The 18,428-nt window shown below is 39.1% G+C and overlaps 1 protein-coding gene across 4 annotated transcripts in view; it reads left to right on the top strand.

Moving 5' to 3' along the window:
- The window catches only part of LOC146476104 (uncharacterized), a 46,484-nt gene extending 33,490 nt beyond the window's left edge, over positions 1 to 12,994 (top strand). For all 4 annotated transcript variants that reach the window (XM_085114983.1, XM_085114981.1, XM_085114984.1 and 1 more), the window contains exons 9-18: positions 346 to 493; positions 1,938 to 2,237; positions 5,154 to 5,450; positions 6,493 to 6,795; positions 7,683 to 7,797; positions 8,337 to 8,646; positions 9,518 to 9,560; positions 10,490 to 10,756; positions 11,651 to 11,947; positions 12,220 to 12,994. In XM_085114983.1, coding sequence (XP_084971109.1) covers positions 346 to 493; positions 1,938 to 2,237; positions 5,154 to 5,450; positions 6,493 to 6,795; positions 7,683 to 7,797; positions 8,337 to 8,646; positions 9,518 to 9,560; positions 10,490 to 10,756; positions 11,651 to 11,947; positions 12,220 to 12,587 — 2,448 coding nt within the window. In that variant the 3' untranslated portion in view covers positions 12,588 to 12,994. The remainder of the gene's footprint in view (positions 1 to 345; positions 494 to 1,937; positions 2,238 to 5,153; positions 5,451 to 6,492; positions 6,796 to 7,682; positions 7,798 to 8,336; positions 8,647 to 9,517; positions 9,561 to 10,489; positions 10,757 to 11,650; positions 11,948 to 12,219) is intronic.
- Positions 12,995 to 18,428: the final 5,434 nt, after the last annotated feature.

The following is an 18,428-nucleotide window of genomic DNA, read 5'->3' as shown; positions in this document are numbered from 1 at the left end:
GTTTATGGAATAACATGACAGTGATAGTAAGAAGTCTGCTGGCGGCCTTGAGTCGAGCGGGAATAGAATGGAGTTAGTCATGATTGTGTCACTTTAATGCAACAAAAACAAGTGTTTGTCTTTCAACAAAACCTAATTTTAATTGACGGGAACCCTATTTAATGATCATTTTTTAGAGACAGCACTCACTGCTCGTATTTTTTCTTGCCACTTCAGGATCTGAAAAATACTACGCAAATCGCAAAATATCCGCACGTATCCCTTAATCTGACTATATTGAATGGTTAAGTGCAGTTTAGATTACCTTTCCTCAGCAAGAGTTTTTTTTTTATATTGCATTTACAGATCTTCAATGGAAATGATGGGAGAAGCGACATAGTAAAACATAATCTTACGAACAGTTGGAGGGCGAGATTCATTCGGTTTGTGCCAACTAACCATCATTCTAGAAAGGCCCTGAGAGTAGAAGTATACGGAGTACTTAAACCTACAGGTGACTTCATTACTCTATGGATTTAGATTAAGATATCTTCTTTAATTTTTATTTCTAGTTTCATTTGATAAGAATGTTGTGTCCGCCGCGAAAATCGTTAGGAGATGTTAAAAGGCACCAATGCTGGAAATTGACGTTAATGGTTGATTTACTTTGTCTTGTTTAATATCATCATCATTATGCTAAAATAACCTCATTAATTAAGAAACAAATTTAATGTTTCAAACATCCACAAGGTATCTTCTTCTATTGACTATTTCCAGATCGTATTATGATTGATTTCTAACTGACAAAATGTTAACGTCAAGTTGGCGTTTCCATTTCCTTTAACTTATAGCGTAATCCCTCTAAAACGCAAATTTGAACGACAACAACAACGACAACAACGATTTATTGGTACCGAGAAACGAAAGAAATTACAAGTAGAGTACTGGGGTTAAACTTGTAGATTTTACAAACGCTCAAGGTTGGGCTATTTTGCTTTCAAAATGGTCAGAGGACTGGGTCGAGTTTTATGCTGAATTCCAAGTTGTGACGTCACGTTGATGCCAAAAGTTTGTTTACTTTCATTCCGTTCTTGCCGCCGAAAAGGATTGTAGAAAGAGAAAAGCATGTCTAGCGATTCTGTGAACGATCGATTCTGGCAACTCTCTTTGTTACGGACGCCAGCAACGCAATATCGCCCTCGCTGTCTCTTATCTTTCTTCTCTTCCGCCATGATCAATTGCAATTCTTGGCACCAACGTGACGTCAGCGGTAATTGTCACATGGCATTTTGGCCGCCGATTCGAATACCATTTTTTAAGGCAAAATAGCCCAACTTTGAGCGCTCACAAAATCGGCAATTTTTACCCCAGCAATCTCAAACTTTGAAATCCCGTGTTTGAAAGGGTAAATTTTATAACTACTTAAAGACAATTTTCGCTTCACAGGCACTTTAAGAAAGATAAAACGTGGATTGAGTAGCAAAACAATTACTATAGCTGTGCTTTTTACGAGTTGGGAGGAAAAACAAGTTAAAAACTTTGTGCAACTTTCCATTGGACAACTGGTACATGAAGTAAACCGTAATCTGATTACATCTGACAATTTTAGAAACTTTAACTGAGCGACGAATGGAGCAGACTGAGCATGAAATTAAAAGAACGTTATCAGACGAATAACTATTTTTTGCAACACATGTATACTTCTTACTAACCTCGTTCCTCGGTCCGTACTGGTCAAAGACCTTGCGTTCCTTTTACCGTAGCTCATTTTAACCACCAACCAGTAGAGAAGCGAGGAAAATCCAGAAGTCATCGGTTAAAAACTTGAACGTCAGTTACTTGAACTACCAGTCTTGAGGTCTCTATATGTATTTTTATTTTGGAAGACTAGTACTTGTACAACTGAGATAAACAACTTTGCATGAGACTTATTTAAATCTTTTCTTATTGTATTTTAGTTCCTTTTCAACCTCCTGACAACTTTGCTGTGACTGCAGTCTCTTCTACCTGTATCACGGCCAGCTGGCAGCTACCACCAGCAGACTCCAACAATGGAATTATAAGAGGATTTAAACTGGTCTACAAAAAGAAAGGCTCTTCTGGATCAGCTAATACTGAAGTTATTAATGGAACAACTTTCACAAAAACTGTCACTGGCCTCCTAAAATACACAGAATATGAATTCCAAGTGTTGGCCTTCACTTCTGTTGGCGATGGACCAAAGAGCTCTACGTTAAGGGGGAGAACAAACGAAGATGGTAAGTTAAATGCAAACAATATTCCCATGTCCAGATGTGTTAAAGTTCAATGGTTTCCTCATTGTGACCCGTTATCTTGACTTATCATACTTAGCGGAACACTTTTAAGTGTTTAAGCTTTAAAAAGCAGCGGGAATTTTTTTTCTGCTCATGCTTTACAGCTTAGTTTGAGATAAATCATCATAATGACAAGCGAATGTGAATGTTAGTCAAACAAATAATAGACTTGTATAATTACTCTCATTGAGAGAGTTTTATGGGGCTTGAGTGACCTGGTGACCTGGAGGAGTGGAGTTTGCCTCCATTCCTGTGATTCCGTCGGTATTAAAGCCTTTCTGTGAATGAAACCTAGAATTTTTCATCACGTCCTATAAAACACCACGTGGAAATTCCAAAATTAGCTAATGGCGTCAACTGGCAAGATTTTACGCCATGGAACATCATTGGTCAGTCATGTTGAGTTTCTTTCAAATGTCATCTACCCATTTACATACGAGTCACCTTCCTTGCAACTTTCCTTGTACGTACTGCCCGCTAAACGATGACAAGAAACTTCTAATAAGAGGTCTTAGTAAATTGCTCTTAAATTATCATGTGTCAGTGAATATTTGCACAATCAATCGGTCAATCGAACGCAACCTAAATCAACGGGGAAAAAACTCGGTGAGTAAGATGTATGTATTCTAAAGTATGCATGGAGGTGTGTTTTAAGATCGACTCATTGTCACTGCTCTTGTCCATGTTCAACACGTTTCGTAGTACATAGTATTAGTCTTTTTCGAACTTTTTCTTCATGGTTCTGCTGATTCCAATATACTCGATAATAGAAAAGAAATGTCTTATGTTCTTTGTGATACAAGGGTGGGAGAAAGAAAAGCAATCTTAGTTCCTGATAAGAACCAAACCCATGAGGTTATGTACACAGGCTGGTTGCTCTAACCATGGAGCTACGTGGCTCTAGTTCTGACGAGCTAAGCCTTACAGCTATTTCAATTGACGTTGCCAGTGTTTAGAAACTCGAGCCAACGCTATAGGACCGAAGGTCAATATAGGTAGCGGTAAATCATTTCGATTTGGCTATAATTTTAGGGTTGTCGGTGTCACAGGATGGGCAAAAGTACCATAAACACTTACTTCTGTGATTCAGTTTATGCTAGAGTGACCCATAGACGAGTTTTGTTACTTATTAACCCTATCTAGATCGGGCATCTTTTTGTCTTCTGCGGCCGGGGTCCCCCCCCCACCCCCCCTTAACTTCGCAAGTATAAAAGCTATGACAGTGAGACTTAGAAGATAGATAGTTCGCCCAAAGATGCCTACTTCGAGGACCACAACGCGAAGTGCTGACGTCATTTGACGCGGTCATTAGGCCATGATTGCCAAATGGCGGTCATGTTGGATCTGCCATCTTCAATTTCTGGATTCTCCCATAGCTCCAGGAAGGCGCCAAAATTGAATGAAAGGTAAAAAAAGCCAATAAAGGAACACTGATATGATCTAAAACATAAACGTTACGGAAGACAAGTGATTTTTCTCCATTTTAAAAAAGGGATTTTTTATTTCTGAACAAAAACGCCTATTAAAAGTTGGTTGCCATGGTAACGTCAAAGTCAATTAATACTAACATACCACATCAAATGTTTCCCAGGTAAATTTCTGAAAAATTTCTGAAGTTCCAGGGGGTTTTCTCAAATTTTAAAAAAGTTATTTAGGTTCAAAGTGTCCGTAGCCACAATCGTCCCCGCTCTAGGTAGGGTTAATAAATTGCCCAAGTCACTATGTGGTCTTGTCGAGTAGGCCTTAAACTTTGATCCGAAGTTAACTTAAGTAGCTGTATAACCAGATTCATACGTGGCACGCGTCCTGCATAATGCTAGGAAAGTGATGTCGACAGCTTCCAGTGATGTGATAAATTGGAGGTCTACAGGGGATGCTGGTTTCTCGGCTATCAGATAAAATTTTGGCCATTTCTCAGCTACAGTTATTTTTGCCGGATTCCAGTTAATTTTTACTTCTCCGGTGTCTTGCGATTTTTATTGCGTCAACGATGCCGGACATTAGGAGTGATAATCCGATCCCTTTAGAGACTTTATGAACACAGTGCTTATCATCTTCTGACAACCTTACGACTTCTAGAAACAACTTGTGAGGAGCTTCAAACGATCGTTGTTATTGACTTATTCTTCAAACATCAACTACACAGGTAAAGTTTAGACAAGTTTTTTCAACGTTTCTCAGCTCTCAGCTATAAAATCTGCCATTTCTCAGCCGACAGTAAACATTTTCGCCAATTCTCAGTTACCCGCTAACCCCAGGCAGACCTTAAGCGATGGGCGTACACCAAAGACAAATAGAGTCCATTTCGGTCGGATGCAAAGCATTGAGTTACTGTGGGACTTCTGGAGAACTCAGCCATATTACCAGGTTCATATGTGTGTGACACTCGTCCGGCATAGTGCTAGGATAAGAAATATTAAATGAAGCCTGTAGGTAGGTTATCAATAACTATTCACCAGAACAAACAGAATGGGAGAACAAATGCGGCGAGGAAAAAAAGACTCATTGAATTAGGCTCTCACGCTATAGTGATTAAAATTAGAAAAACAGTAAACTAATTCAATTGCTATAGTTATTTATAAAGGAACTGCTATGGTTATTGATAAAGGGTTGAAAATGATAAAACACCCAGTAGGTGCTACAGATGGTACATTTTAGCCCTCATTATCTTGTTCAAGGTAAAATATTATTTTAATATTTCTTATTTGAAATACGTGGCTGAAAAAATCAAAATTAAAATAAAAAACTAAAAATAAAATGGTAACCATTTTAGAATAAGCTCTATCAGTGAACTAATATGTAGGGCGCAAGCCCAGTCATTACTCATCTTGCTAACTCCTTTCTTGTTTTATTGCTAAGCTCCTAGCGCCCCTGCCTTCCTCAGTGATACTATTTTAGAGCCAAGTGCGTTTCACGGTCCAAGAGTTAACCTCACCTGGAGCGGACCCCAGCAGGAGAATGGAATAATAAGGAATTATACTCTGTTCTATAAGCACAGTGGAGATCCACACTCTGTTCATAGAGAGACGTTTGGAGCGAACACGTTTAGCTATTCAGTTGATGTGTCCAGAGGCGTTACATACTGGTTTTACGTCAGAGCTGTAACTATCAAACCTGGAACAAACGCTTCTCTTTCAGTTGTTATACCCAAATATGGTAAGTGTAGTACACAATTATCAAGTTAAGGTTATACGAGATAAATGTTCTCTTAGCTGTTAGATAACTTAGTAATGCAAAAATAATAATTAGTTTCTTACAGTGAGGGCTCCGTGACTGTTTAATCGATAGAATTAGTGCTTAGTAGAAACGAGAATGGTGTATTTAATTTTTCAGTTAGTTTAGTGCATGTTTCAGTGGTTTTGCTAGTAACTTATTATGATGAACTGCCATGCACAGTCGGGTTTGTACCTGAAAGGGTGGCTCTGGGATTGTGTAACCTGAAATTGGCGGTAGTATTGCTGGTACCCAAAGATTTTTTGAGCAGCGATAAAGGCATATTTCGTTTCAAACGCAACGCATTGTTATTGTATTCTCAGTGCTAATCAACGTTTCACATTTACTGAAATAATACTATCAGGTTACAGCTCAGAAGAGGTCTTTGTCGCCTTTACATTTATCCGGCACTCAAGGCCACTACTTGCGCGAAAACGTTTCCACTGCAAATTTTTCAACTCCAATTTAGCGTAAATTGCAACTGAAGTTATCAAGCCCTTAATATCTTTGTTGATTTTAAATGGAGTATTGTGTGTGGGTGTGTGCTATTAAATTGGTTCAGTTTATTTAGCAAGTTCCAAACTCCAATTCGACCATGTTTTTTTCCAATTGTTTTCTATTAAGACGGCACAAAGGGACTCTTATTTCGGAGGATTCAAGGTGTTGATCTCTGTCTCTAGGCTTCTAAGTTTATCGACCAATCAGTTCAACTCTAAGCATTCGAAGGTCAAGAGGAACTTTGGATAATTTCACTAAAGTATTATCGCCACAATATGCAGAAATTAATGTGGCAGCGGAGGTAGGCTTGGAACGCTCAACGTCAGCTTAGGTCAATCTGTTCAGGCCCGAACATGTAGACTTATTATTAGTTGCATTGCATATATCTGCAATGCTGCCCACGGGTACCTCTCGCACAATAGCGCAACGAAATAAATTGAACGTCTGACAATACTGCTGCTTTTAATTTGTTTGTTCTCTTTTCTAGTCCCAAGCCTAGGGCCAGAAAACGTATCATCCAGGGAAGTGAATTATACAACATTTCGTGTCACGTGGGCTGCATTACCAAAAGAAGCTGTCACTGTCAACATCATAATGTACGAAGTAAGACTATTTTCTAACACATCTTGTACCATGTCTGGATTGATAACTTACGTAACACTCAACATATCCACGACAGAAGTGCTCCTGTCCAATCTCTCGATGTGCACAGCTTATGAAGTAGCAGTTAGAGCTTACACTATTGTAGGACCTGGACCTTACAGCAAACCAATAATGCTACAGACATTAGGTGAGTTGTTCTATCACGAATCAAGATCTAGTGCATTACCCATCCAGAAGTACTCTTCATCACTGAGTGTTACGGATTCATAATGTAATTTTGGAAACGATATTTTTATAATGACAATATCATTGTCAAGAAACTATACTGGAAGCATATAATCTGTTTCTGCTCCATTACCATAGGCCATTTATTACGTTCAACTTTCGTCTCTCCACTTGTTGTCGCACCTTAATTCCTATCAGGCAGTCCTTTCAAACCTCCATACAGCAGGATAGACGAAGCATTTTTCAACGTCCAAAAGTCCTGCGAAATATAAAATTTTCGAGTCGTAAAACTTGATTGTGCACCAGAAGAGTAGACCAAAATATTAGAAAAGGTACCAAAACCATAGGCAAGTGAAAATAAACGATAAAATCGAACAACGTCGTCATGACGCCATTATCAAACAAAATCCGAGCAGAAATTCTTGGCAGAAATTACAACGTAAAGATTAATGACAACAGGCCTAGTTTATAAATTACATAGAGGATATTCTTCTGTCTATTCTTCTGTTTATTCTTTTACGTATAACAAAGGAATAAAATATTTCTTTCCCGTATGTAAAAAAAGTAAGGGGTTAAACCTCCGAGTGGGGTCTTCAAATATGAAATTCCATTGAGTACCCTCTGGGCCCAAAACTATGGTTAGTCCTTTGCTTTTGATAAAGGAGAACGACCTATACTTTTCACACTTTCAAGGTCCACAGTGAAAATAGCATATGTCTCACCAACACAAAAGCGAAAGGATGTTTGTGTGGGGGCGTGGATTGGAGAAGAAGCGATAGCAATAATCCACTATCCGCAAAACTCTAATTGGGTTAAACCCCATGATTGTCTACACTTTGTTTTTTGCAGGTACAGCGTGGTCCAAAGAAGCGCCCGTTTCACCTTCATTTCCCAGGGCGAATTTCACCAATGAGAAGGAAATAATTGTAAAAATAAAGCTACCAAGGTTTCCAGGAAATGCAAAGTATGTTTTAACGTTTAGAGTTTTGGAAGTTTCGACGGACAATCATTGTTGCGTATAAACATGGTGGTATCCAGTTACACTCCTAGTCCACGAATTGTATGGCAATTGTAATGTTCTTTTTTTGATTTACTACCCGATTGAAGATACTATGTTTTATATATGTGTCATCACTCACCTGCGGCCCCCCTCCCTTCTGCGAAAAACCATTTTTTTTTTACCATTTTGTTAACTGTGAAAACTGACAGAACAGTTGTGAGTGACGTTGCGTTTTATATTCACAATCAAGATTTCAGTCATTTCCAGTTGTATGTTGAAGACCAGCTTCGCATTTCAGTCACTGTTGGCCGTGACTGCCCAAACACAAAGACGAAACAAAATCAAATGAAAAAACACAATATTGACAAAAAACAAAGCAAAAACGAAAACAAATCAAACCTTAATGTGTTTTATCCCCTAATATTATAAATGAACCGTTACTCTTGAGAAATTGGTACGTTAAATAACTACTATACACGCTTATTCGAAAGATAATTTTGCAGGTTCTTCCAGGTCATTGTCATAACCTTTAGTCCAGCGTATAATGGCGTCGTAAACCCACCTCAAAGCTTTACACCCCAAGATCTGATGACATATGAGGAGGCACATCGATCTCCAACTCCAGCTGCATACGTCACTTTCCAGTTCGGAGGAAAAGATTTTGATAAGTACCAGGAATTTGTTGTTGGAAACGAAGCAAAGTCAAGCAGCACAACAAGGACAAAGAGAAGGGTTGATCCACTGGAATATGAAAACAAACCGCTCCAACCGAATACCAACTACAGAGCTTTTCTCAGGGCTTTTGTATCTGAGGTATTTCATCCACCAGCCTCTATTTATGGGGTTAAAAGCTGGCTTTTCATTTTTCTAATTCCTTTATTTTATTTATCTATTGAAATGAATTTAACTAACGTTATCATTAGAGTATTTTTTTTAAATTTTTACTCTTTAATTCTAGTTTACTCTGTCTAAATAAACTGTCGTTGTTGGCTTTTCCTTTTCTTAGGCTGGCTTTTCATTTTTCTAATTCCATTATTTTATTTATCTATTGAAATGAATTTAACTAACGTTAGCATTAGAGTATTTTTTTTAATTTTTACTCTTTAATTCTAGTTTACTCTGTCTAAATAAACTGTCGTTGTTGTTGTTATTCAGTTTTCATCATAAAATTCACTCTACGCTGGAAAGAGTTCTAATCTCACTTTAGCATAGTGTCAGTTGGATGAGGATGTGGTGTGTGCCATTTGCTGGGAATCCCTTTTGTTGACAAAGTCTACAATGCCTTTTCGCATACAATCTTTAAAAACGTAGTATTCCACGCTGGTCTGTCATGTGTTTTTTTGGCCCCATATCCCTCCCTTAGAAGTCACCGTTTCCGGCATCCCGTTTCAATATTATTTGAAGTGTTATACCGTATCCCACCTAACCTTTGTTAGGCCCTTTATTTTCATAACTTCATTTCAGCTATACAATTAACAGACCTTACTTCCTCTTTTGACACGCAAGTTAATTGTTGGGTTATAATTTAGTAGAAACGAGGAGGTGGAGGGAGGGAGTGGGCATTAAGAAAGTCTCGTGTCATTGCAATAAAAAGGATCAAGTAGCTCTGATAATTTTTATTAAGACTACGCTTTCATTTTTGTTGTCGTCAACCTGTTTAACTATCGTATCCTCACGTTTGCAGAAGCTCTACGTCTCAAGCAACGTAGTTGAGATTAACACAAAAGGTACTTCCTATATTTAAAAACATTGTGAACAAAAAGAAGAAATGGAAACTCATAAATAAGGCTATGGGTTATGGTACAAGGTTTGAATCTCTATGCTCTCCAATCAAGTCAACACTGTGGTCTAAAATGGTACTATTAACTAATTAAGATTCAAGTGTATAGTCTCTTCCTTCTTAGGAGTTGTTTTGGATGATAGTACTTGGAAGACTCACTTTAAACATCTGATATCAAAGGGCGATAAAATGGTAGAAATGTTGGGCCGACTCACTGTACAAATCCTTCATGGTGCCATTGTTTGATTACTTCGACTGTTTATGGGCTTGTTGTAGCAAAAGGGATATTGACCGCCTGAAGCCTTTAGAGGCGTGCTACCAGGACTGTTTTTAGAACACTCTAGTGACGCTGTATCACAAAACCTTAAATGGGACACCCTAGAATGCCGTCGAAACAAACACATTCTCAAGTTAGTATAGAAACGTATTCTTAACCAAGTACCAAAGTTTTTACGGATATATTTAAAATTAAACAGGCAAGTAGTCCCAAAGTAAACCGGACAGAGCAATTTTTACATGTACCTTCTGTATGGACTGAATCGGCTAAGAAGCTATTCTAATACGCTGGTAGCGTTCGTTTTAATAATTTCTTAGAATACGTTTTTTTATAGTACAGTTTTTAATTTTGTTGCTGCATGTTTGTGAGTTGATGATTTTTTTAAAAATCATCTATTATTCTTCATGCTATGTAATTGCCGTGTACTTTCAAGTCGATATTCCCATTGATAACAGTGTTTTGTTAATAATTGCTTAAGGTATAACCATGACTAAAATAAATAATGCTACAAGGTCTGAACTGTTTTCGAATATAGATTTTAAAGTAATAGGTTTCTGTTAAACGAGAAATTGAACATTTATTATTTTTATTTTTCTCAGAAAAGCCTGTCGTTCGAGAACTGCCAGAAAGTCAAACATTTGCTGTTGGTGATCTGGTGATATTAACTTGCGAGGTTAGCGGTGATCCTGAACCTTCTGTTATTTGGACAAAAAATGGAGATACCAATATATCGAGGGCGCAGTTCAAAAATAATGACCGCATTCTCGTCATTAAAGATATCCTTCCTGGTGATAAAGGAGTTTATGAGTGCAAAGCATCAAACCTATTTGGGGAAAGTCGAACAGCTACCATCATCGTAGTCGCGGGTAAGCTTGAAGGGAAAACAAAACTGCGAACGAGTCACCCGCGGCGCAACCACCTCTCTTAGCCCCATTTTATTTCTATGAAACTTCAAGAGTATTAATCGCATTAAGAGCCTCCATCTTGAATTTCTTTCTTTCCTTAAGTACTTGGGAAACCTTCCAGATTGTCATGAAAGTAATCAAACCAAATAAAGAAACGATTAAAGAATGCAAAATAATAACCTTAAAATTCTTTGTTATGTGGCAAAAAATAAAAAAAAAGAAAAAGGTAAAAAGCGGTTGTCGAAATCTTGTTACCATGGAAACAAAAAGGTATGTGAGGACTAAAACATTAGACCAAATGTGTCCAGATAAATTTAAGAAAAAGACGAAAAGTGGTCATTCGTGAGGGCTTTCAAACAGTTAATCTTCTCTTAGGGGCTGTGTATATAAGTCCTCAAAAGGAACGACGCAGCAGCAGCAGCAGCAACAGCGGCAGTATAGTAACTGCAGCAGTAGTAGTAGAAGTAGTAGTAGTAGTAGTAGTAGTAGTAGTAGTAGTAGTAGTAGTAGTAGTAGTAGTAGTAGTAGTAGTAGTAGTAGAAGTAGTAGTAATAGTAGTAGTAATAGTAGTAGTAGTAGTAATAGTAGTAAGTAGCAAGTAGCAGTAACCAGTTAACCTGTTATCCAACAGAAAGCTAGAAATCCAGACAAAAAATAGGCGTAGAAAGTTAACAATATCAAGCTAAGACCATTCAGAATTCATTTAAATGTACATGTACAAAAAGGGAGATACACCAGTCCAGTAAGACTCCTTAACCTAGTTATACCTAGTTATGACGTAGCGTATAGTTCCCACAACCCACTTCAATTAAGGTAGTCAATTTGTCTTTTTGTATTTTGTTTTCCTTAACACAGTGCCACCTTACATAGAAGAACACTTGAACACACCGTCAGTGATATGTGAAAAGGAAACCCTATGTTTTCTGTCTTGCTATGCAACCAGTGATTATCCAGTGACCTACTCGTGGAAAAAGAATGGCGAGACCCTGGGCAGCAATGACGTCACAATGATGAACAACATTGTAGCTGTCAAGCCTCGCGACGAAGATGATTATGGCGTTTATGTGTGTAATGCTTCCAACAGTTTTGGTTACACAAATTACAACATCACATTGTCAGAGTGTCCAAAGTGTTCGACTACTCTTTTGTGCCGTAAGTAATGCATTACATTTCATCTCAGCTGTTTAGAACACCCTTAAGTCGAATGTGATACTTGGTCATGGATGAAATCTTAAGAAACCTCCGCTATAAAAAGTCCTCGATTTATCAAGACATGGGTGACCACACGGTGGAATTCGGGCAAAAATGCCAAAACTACCGACAAAATCAGCACAACATTTAATATGTGGTGTGGTGTGAAAATATCCTAAAACAAATAAACTGAGTTTGAAGATTACTCCCTTCACCATCTTATTTCTTTATAGATCAATGTCTCGTCTTCCGTGTCACTGTCATTGCTTTCTCCTGTGTTGCCGTCTTGCTGCTTATTGTTATTGGCCTTTTGCTGTGGAGACAACGAAGAACATTAACTCGCAAGGCAAACACCTCGGACAGGTACACTTCTGATAAAAGTGGACCACACGACAATTCGCGTGATGAGCACGTTTCTGAGCCAGGTGAATATATGGAGCTCAAGGCTAGGAGCTTGGAGCAGCAGTCACGTGCAGCAACTGAGTACGAAGAATTACAAAGCAAGAAGGAAACTCCCGGATATTACAATTTGGGTGTTAACAGAGGAGAAACAACACAAGATGAAGAGGTGTACGATCAAATAGGGGCTGCCCAGTCCTAAATTTTTTTCCTGGTCGTGACCGTTAAAAGTTGACTTGTTTACACTTTATTAAATAGACAGTTGTAGAACCTATCAGCTTCTTTTTAATGAACAGCTTACCGACCATTTTCCACCTTTTAGTCTTGACAAACTCCGGTTACTTCATCTACACTGAGAATGAATATAGTATTTCCATGTTTCTTTTTAGAAATTGGGCTTTCTTTTGTTTCACTTTCTGTTCAAATAAGGAGTAGAATTTCAACCAAGAAAATTAAAATATACAGATGGTGGAGGTTTTTTTTTAGTGACCTTTGAAAGGTAATGTCTATTTCATTTTATTTTTAGTTCTTTGTTGAGCAAACTTTTTCCTTTGATTAGTATTCAGTAATTTCGATTCCCTGGTTAGCCAGTGGGCGTAAATCCGCGACCGTGAAAAACAATGCATCATTTCCAGTTTGTGTAGCCTACCCTTATCTGAAGGGCAGTCAAAACCTCACGTATCTCTTTAGGTATCTTGGCACGAGGTAGTGTCAGACCATCTTGCGAACTGTATGGACTTGAGGCCTGTCGTTTTCTTAGAAAGATAAGGCACTCATAATACATATTACATCAGCAGTAATCAAAGCTCGTAGGAATGGGGTTCGAAGCCTTTACTTGTGGCGCTATTCCTGTGACATTTCCTTAACAGCAACTCGCGCATTACGGAGAAAATGCAGACACAGATCTAAAATGCAGATCTTCTGTGCAGATGCAGCTATACAGACGAGTTGTAGAAAGAAGAAATGATACAATGCGTTTAAATTTAATATTCTGCCATGTAGAATATTAGTTGTAGCCACCTAATGTCAGATTTTGATAGTTTGAAAGCACTGCTGACAACCCTTTTGAGATTGGAAGAGGTTTAATGGGTTGCGCTAGGCAACTTTGTAACAGCTTAGAAGTTTAAAATACCCACGGACACTTAAAAGGACAAATGAACGAAAATTTGAATGTAGCTCGTAGTTCAGCGACATTTGTTGTGCAATGTTCATAATATTCGAAGTGAACATGTCCTAGAATTTTAGACTAATATAACGTAACGTCGCAAAGATTTTAAAATTTTAAAATTGCAAGTTTTGGCCCTCCATCTTCATAGTGCATAGGATATTGTCGGCTGATTGTGGAGGCAAAAGCGATAACAACACCACGCCACCTAAGCCGATGTAACTAAGATTTAACAACTATGGAAAGTTTCAACTGGACATAAATATTTTGAACATCGTGGGCTGTCTAATCGAGAGCTGGTACTCTGAAGGTTACTTGCTATTGTATTGCTTCAGTAAAATTAACCAAGATTGTAAATTTGTGTCCCTTTTTGTTAAAAAAAAACTGACTAGGCGAAATTTGAAATGCGTATATTATCGTCATTGCGCATAATAGTCATTGACAGGAAGAGTTGCTTGATGTTAACCAATTTTTGACAGGCATGTTTTTCAGGAAATGGAAAATCCCTGTTAAAATGAAGAGAAATTACTTTCCTTACTGAAACATTTAAACGTCAAATGAACCAAAATTTCGCTGCATATTTAATTCATTTAAACTCGACTAATCGGTAAGAATAAGCCAAAATTGGCACAAATGGTTGGTCGACAAGCCTTTATGAGCGAGTAAGAGATAAAAATCCGAACGTAATTCGAGAGCTTTACAAAAAACGGTCCAAACCTGGCCGAGCGCTTCGACTAAGGGGAAAGGAAATGAGCGTGACTGTTGCCGATCAGAATTGGTTTTTCTTGAAAGTTAATGTATTTATGAGAAGTCGCATTGGGTTTCTTGGCAGTTCCACTTCGCCAGGAATGAGTGAACTTCAGACAAGTACGTAGAATCACTCTGATCGAATCGATGAGAGATTCTGTAATCAACGACCGGGAAAGTCCTTGTATTAAAATAAGAATTCTTTGTCCCGTTTGAGGCTGCGATATCAACAGCAGTATCTGTAAGGCTTCTGGAAGGGCTGGTAAGCCTGATGTGTCATTATCAAGTGATTTATGGAGAAATTTCAATAAAACGGGCCATTGGACTTAATGGAGGTCGGGAGATTACCTTCTTGTCCGGTATAATTGCATTTTAACTTTTCAACGCGAACGTGCGAACATCAGTCGCAGCAGTAGCGAAGCTTGTAATGTGAACTAGCGTCCAAAACGTTATAATTACATCTTTTGCCGTTCATTTAGAGAAAATAGGCAATCATTTACACTAAAAGTCAGATCGACAATAATGCAAAAATACGTTCATTTGTGCCAATCGGCAGTCCACTGCGCGAAATGTACCCTCCATAAGGATATCTGCATAATTGTAAACATTCAATTAAGTTTCAAGACTTTCATTAACGTCTTGCGAAATTCAAATTCGTCAAAGCAACATTCATTTGCGCGCATTGTAAATTCAATAACATCAAAAGAATATTCTTTTGCGTGATGCTTGTCTATATGCACGCTCAACCTGCCTCGCCCTTCCGTGATTTCTGGCAGTCCAGATGTTGTAGCCGCACTCATCGATAAAAACACTGTGCCGCGTAATGGCATGGTTCATGAAACAGTTTCCATATTCTTGCCTTCTTTGCAAAACATCACTAAACGATGAATCCCCTCAAACATTTCGAGACATGGATGACTAATTTTTTGTCTACTAGACTGTAACATCATGATGAGTTTTTGCATCTTGAGGAACTCGGAAAAAAATCCGAGCTCCAGAAAAGATTTGAACCCACGAACCTCCGTGATCTATTCGGACGCTCTAACCACTGAGCTACTGGAGACTTCATAGTGAGCAAGGTTGAAATGTGGGTCTTTGACTACAACTGGATCAGGCAGTCATGTAGTCAAACATTTTCTAAATCAATTATACTAGACTGTTTAAGTGTAATAAGTATATAGTATTCATCAATATTGTTACATTGGCGACAGCGGGGCTTTATTACGGAGCAGTCTACCGTCAAAAAGACTCTCTTGGTCGCTTTAAAAGGGAAATTGATCTACTTTACAAGAATTTTCAGTCAGGGTCCACAATCTTGTAAAACAGTATTTTATTCTGTCTTGTGAAGTTTTTTATAATTTCTTATTATAATGTAATACTGAAGAGTAAATAAATAAAATATGAGTATGAGTATTAAAGTAAGTAATTTTTTGAGTTGTAACACGACCCCACAGGCTATTGCTTTCAAACTGATCACGTACAAATACAAGTTAATTCTCCCAACCCATGAAATCAGACACAACAAAAGATTATGTGGGAAAAAGGGGGTAGGTTGATGAAGAACTCGAATTGCTCTATAAATATTCATACAGGTGAGCTGCTAGGCAACGAGATCGTTAAGCCTGTTGTGGGGTCCTAATCCCCAACTGCCATTGCGAGGTCCTTATCCTCTCTACGGAATCCAAATCCAGAGAGGTCCTAATCCTCTCTAAGGTCCAATCACCAGGCCACTGAGAGGTCCTAATCCTCTTACGGGGTCATAATCCACAGGCCATTTAGAGGCCCTTACCCTCTTGAAAACTAAGCATGAACTCATTGTTACCATGGTAACACAGCTATCCTGGGTTCCTATTCTACCTAGACAGCTGACCATACGAGTATATGGGGGAAAGGGCGACCAGTATAGGAGCACTTCATCCCCACAATTACACAAAGTGTATTCAACATGACGCACAACAACCAAACTAAAATAAGGTTAGAAAAACCTATTTAGGGATAAATTTGCCCCATTAATTCCAGGAAACGTCTAGAATTGAAGGTTTTGGAGATCTGATATACCGGTCATAGCAATCAGAAGACCAACGACCCAGTGTTTTAATAAGCCACGGGGGGGAGGCCCACAGTAGCTGCTGTGGTAGCGGCTCCTATCCTATAACTATGGCCTGCATACTCCGGTGGGTTGAAACCAGACTGTCAAAGAAGCTGCTTGTCCGGGGCTCCCCAGACGTGTAAATAAAAAGGGACCCAGATGTGGTTGTCCTCACGGATATGTATGCTTTCATAGCCTTAACTGGACAGACTGGTTTGTTTGTTTTCTCTATCGTAATGGTCTGGCCACAACGAAAGGGTCGGTCTTGGAAATTTTAATGCGAACGGACATGTAATCAGGATTGTCCCAAGAGGGAGAAAGGTTATATCACCAAGGGACAAATGGGTGTCAGGAGAGAATGTACTGTTGTAACTTAACTCCCCAAGGCGCAGAAAACCGAAGAATGCAAGGGTCATTACTGCCCAGAGCATGACTGAATCAAAATTACGGATATAAGCAATGGCTTAAAGACTTATAAAAAGCCTTAAGTGTTGAACAGAGATGGGCAGTTGCACTCTTTTTGAGCCAGCACCTTGAGAACGTTTGATACCTCTGCAGACAAGTTCTAACCGAAGAAACTTATTAAGATCGAGTGGAAATCCAAGGCGAACATGGAAGTGGCCAACCGCAGCAAGATAGCCCTTGATAGATGATTTTTTGATGGACTTAGCCAGGAAGGCAACGTACTGGATAAGGGTATCTTCATCCACTAGTAAGCAACTCCCAGACCCTGGGAAATAGAGAGAACAGAAATCCACAAAACTTTTTTCAGCGGAGGAGTAGGTTTGTCGGGTGGAGACAGCAATGGACAGATTCAAGTAATGGCTGATATCAGCATCTAGATCTCCCATAGAACCTGAGGTACCTGACATGGAGTGGAGCTGGGTCTGCAGGTGGGGCAGGCAGGAGGAATTTTTCCATCTAAAAACGAGAAAGCGAGTCAGCGATATCGTTGCGTTTGCCTTCAGTATGTTGGACCTTCAGTTAGATATTGTACCTGCGGGTCAGTAGAGTCAGATGGCTAACTAAGTCCATTAGCCTAGGAATGCGTGACCGCTTGGAGTTGCATATGTCTACGACAGACTTGTTGTCGCAGAATACTAGGATAGCTTATTCTGAAAAAATGAACCCCACAAATGGCAGGCAACTACTAGGGCAGAAAGCTCTTGCCAGGCAATGCTTAAACCAGGTTTCCCAAGCTGCTGATGAGCCCTCCATCGACCTTTGAACCACTGGGAGCCAAAGATACCGACCGCCAAAACCCAAAGAACCAGAGGTATCGGTACGCAAGTGAAGTGAATTTGAGTTAACCCAAACATTTGATAGAAAAAAAGACTAGCTCCGTTCCAACTTGAAACTAAATCTTGCCACATACGAAGATCCTTGAAAAAGCCAGAGCTTAATTTGATATGGTGGTAGGGTTGAGAAACCTTGCGGGTCAACTCAATCATGCGCTGCAAGAAAGGGCGTCGGGTGGGGGGGGGGGGGGTGTACCACATTGCGAGCAAGCAAACTTTAGGGTACCCATAAGTACTTGCAGTTCTTTCAAGGTGTACGACTTTCTAGACTTAAAAAAAATCAGGGAAGTTTGAATACGGCTGACCTCTCTACGAGGGAGACGAGCCTCCATTCTAGTTGAATCGGGTGGAATACCCATAAATTCTAGGGAGGTACAGGGCCCTTGAGTCTTGTTGACCGCAATGGGGATACGCAAATTCGTAAGGGTAAGCAACATGCTAGAGAGGCTCTGCTTACATCCCTGACTGGATGTTGTGGAGTTGAAGCAGGTTCATTAATAAGAAAGTCGTCTAAGATGTGACAGGCTAAAAAATAGAACAGTTATTGAGAAGGATCCACTCCAGTGCGTCTGAAAGCTTATTAAAAAGAAAGGGGGCACTCCTCTATCCGAAAGGAAGAACCTTGTAATAAAAGTAAGAACCCTCCCAATACATGCCAAAAAGGTCGTAGTCGGAAGGTCGAAAGGGAATAAGATGGAAGGCTGACTCAATGTCTGTCTTGGCTAAAAAGCATCCCTGAATAAG

The sequence above is a fragment of the Pavona decussata genome, unplaced genomic scaffold (genome assembly GCF_977016875.1).
Source record: "Pavona decussata unplaced genomic scaffold, jaPavDecu1.1 SCAFFOLD_80, whole genome shotgun sequence".
Lineage (NCBI taxonomy): Eukaryota > Metazoa > Cnidaria > Anthozoa > Scleractinia > Agariciidae > Pavona > Pavona decussata.
The sequence above is the reverse complement of the archived record's forward strand: the minus strand, read 5'-3'. Positions and strand labels throughout refer to the sequence as shown.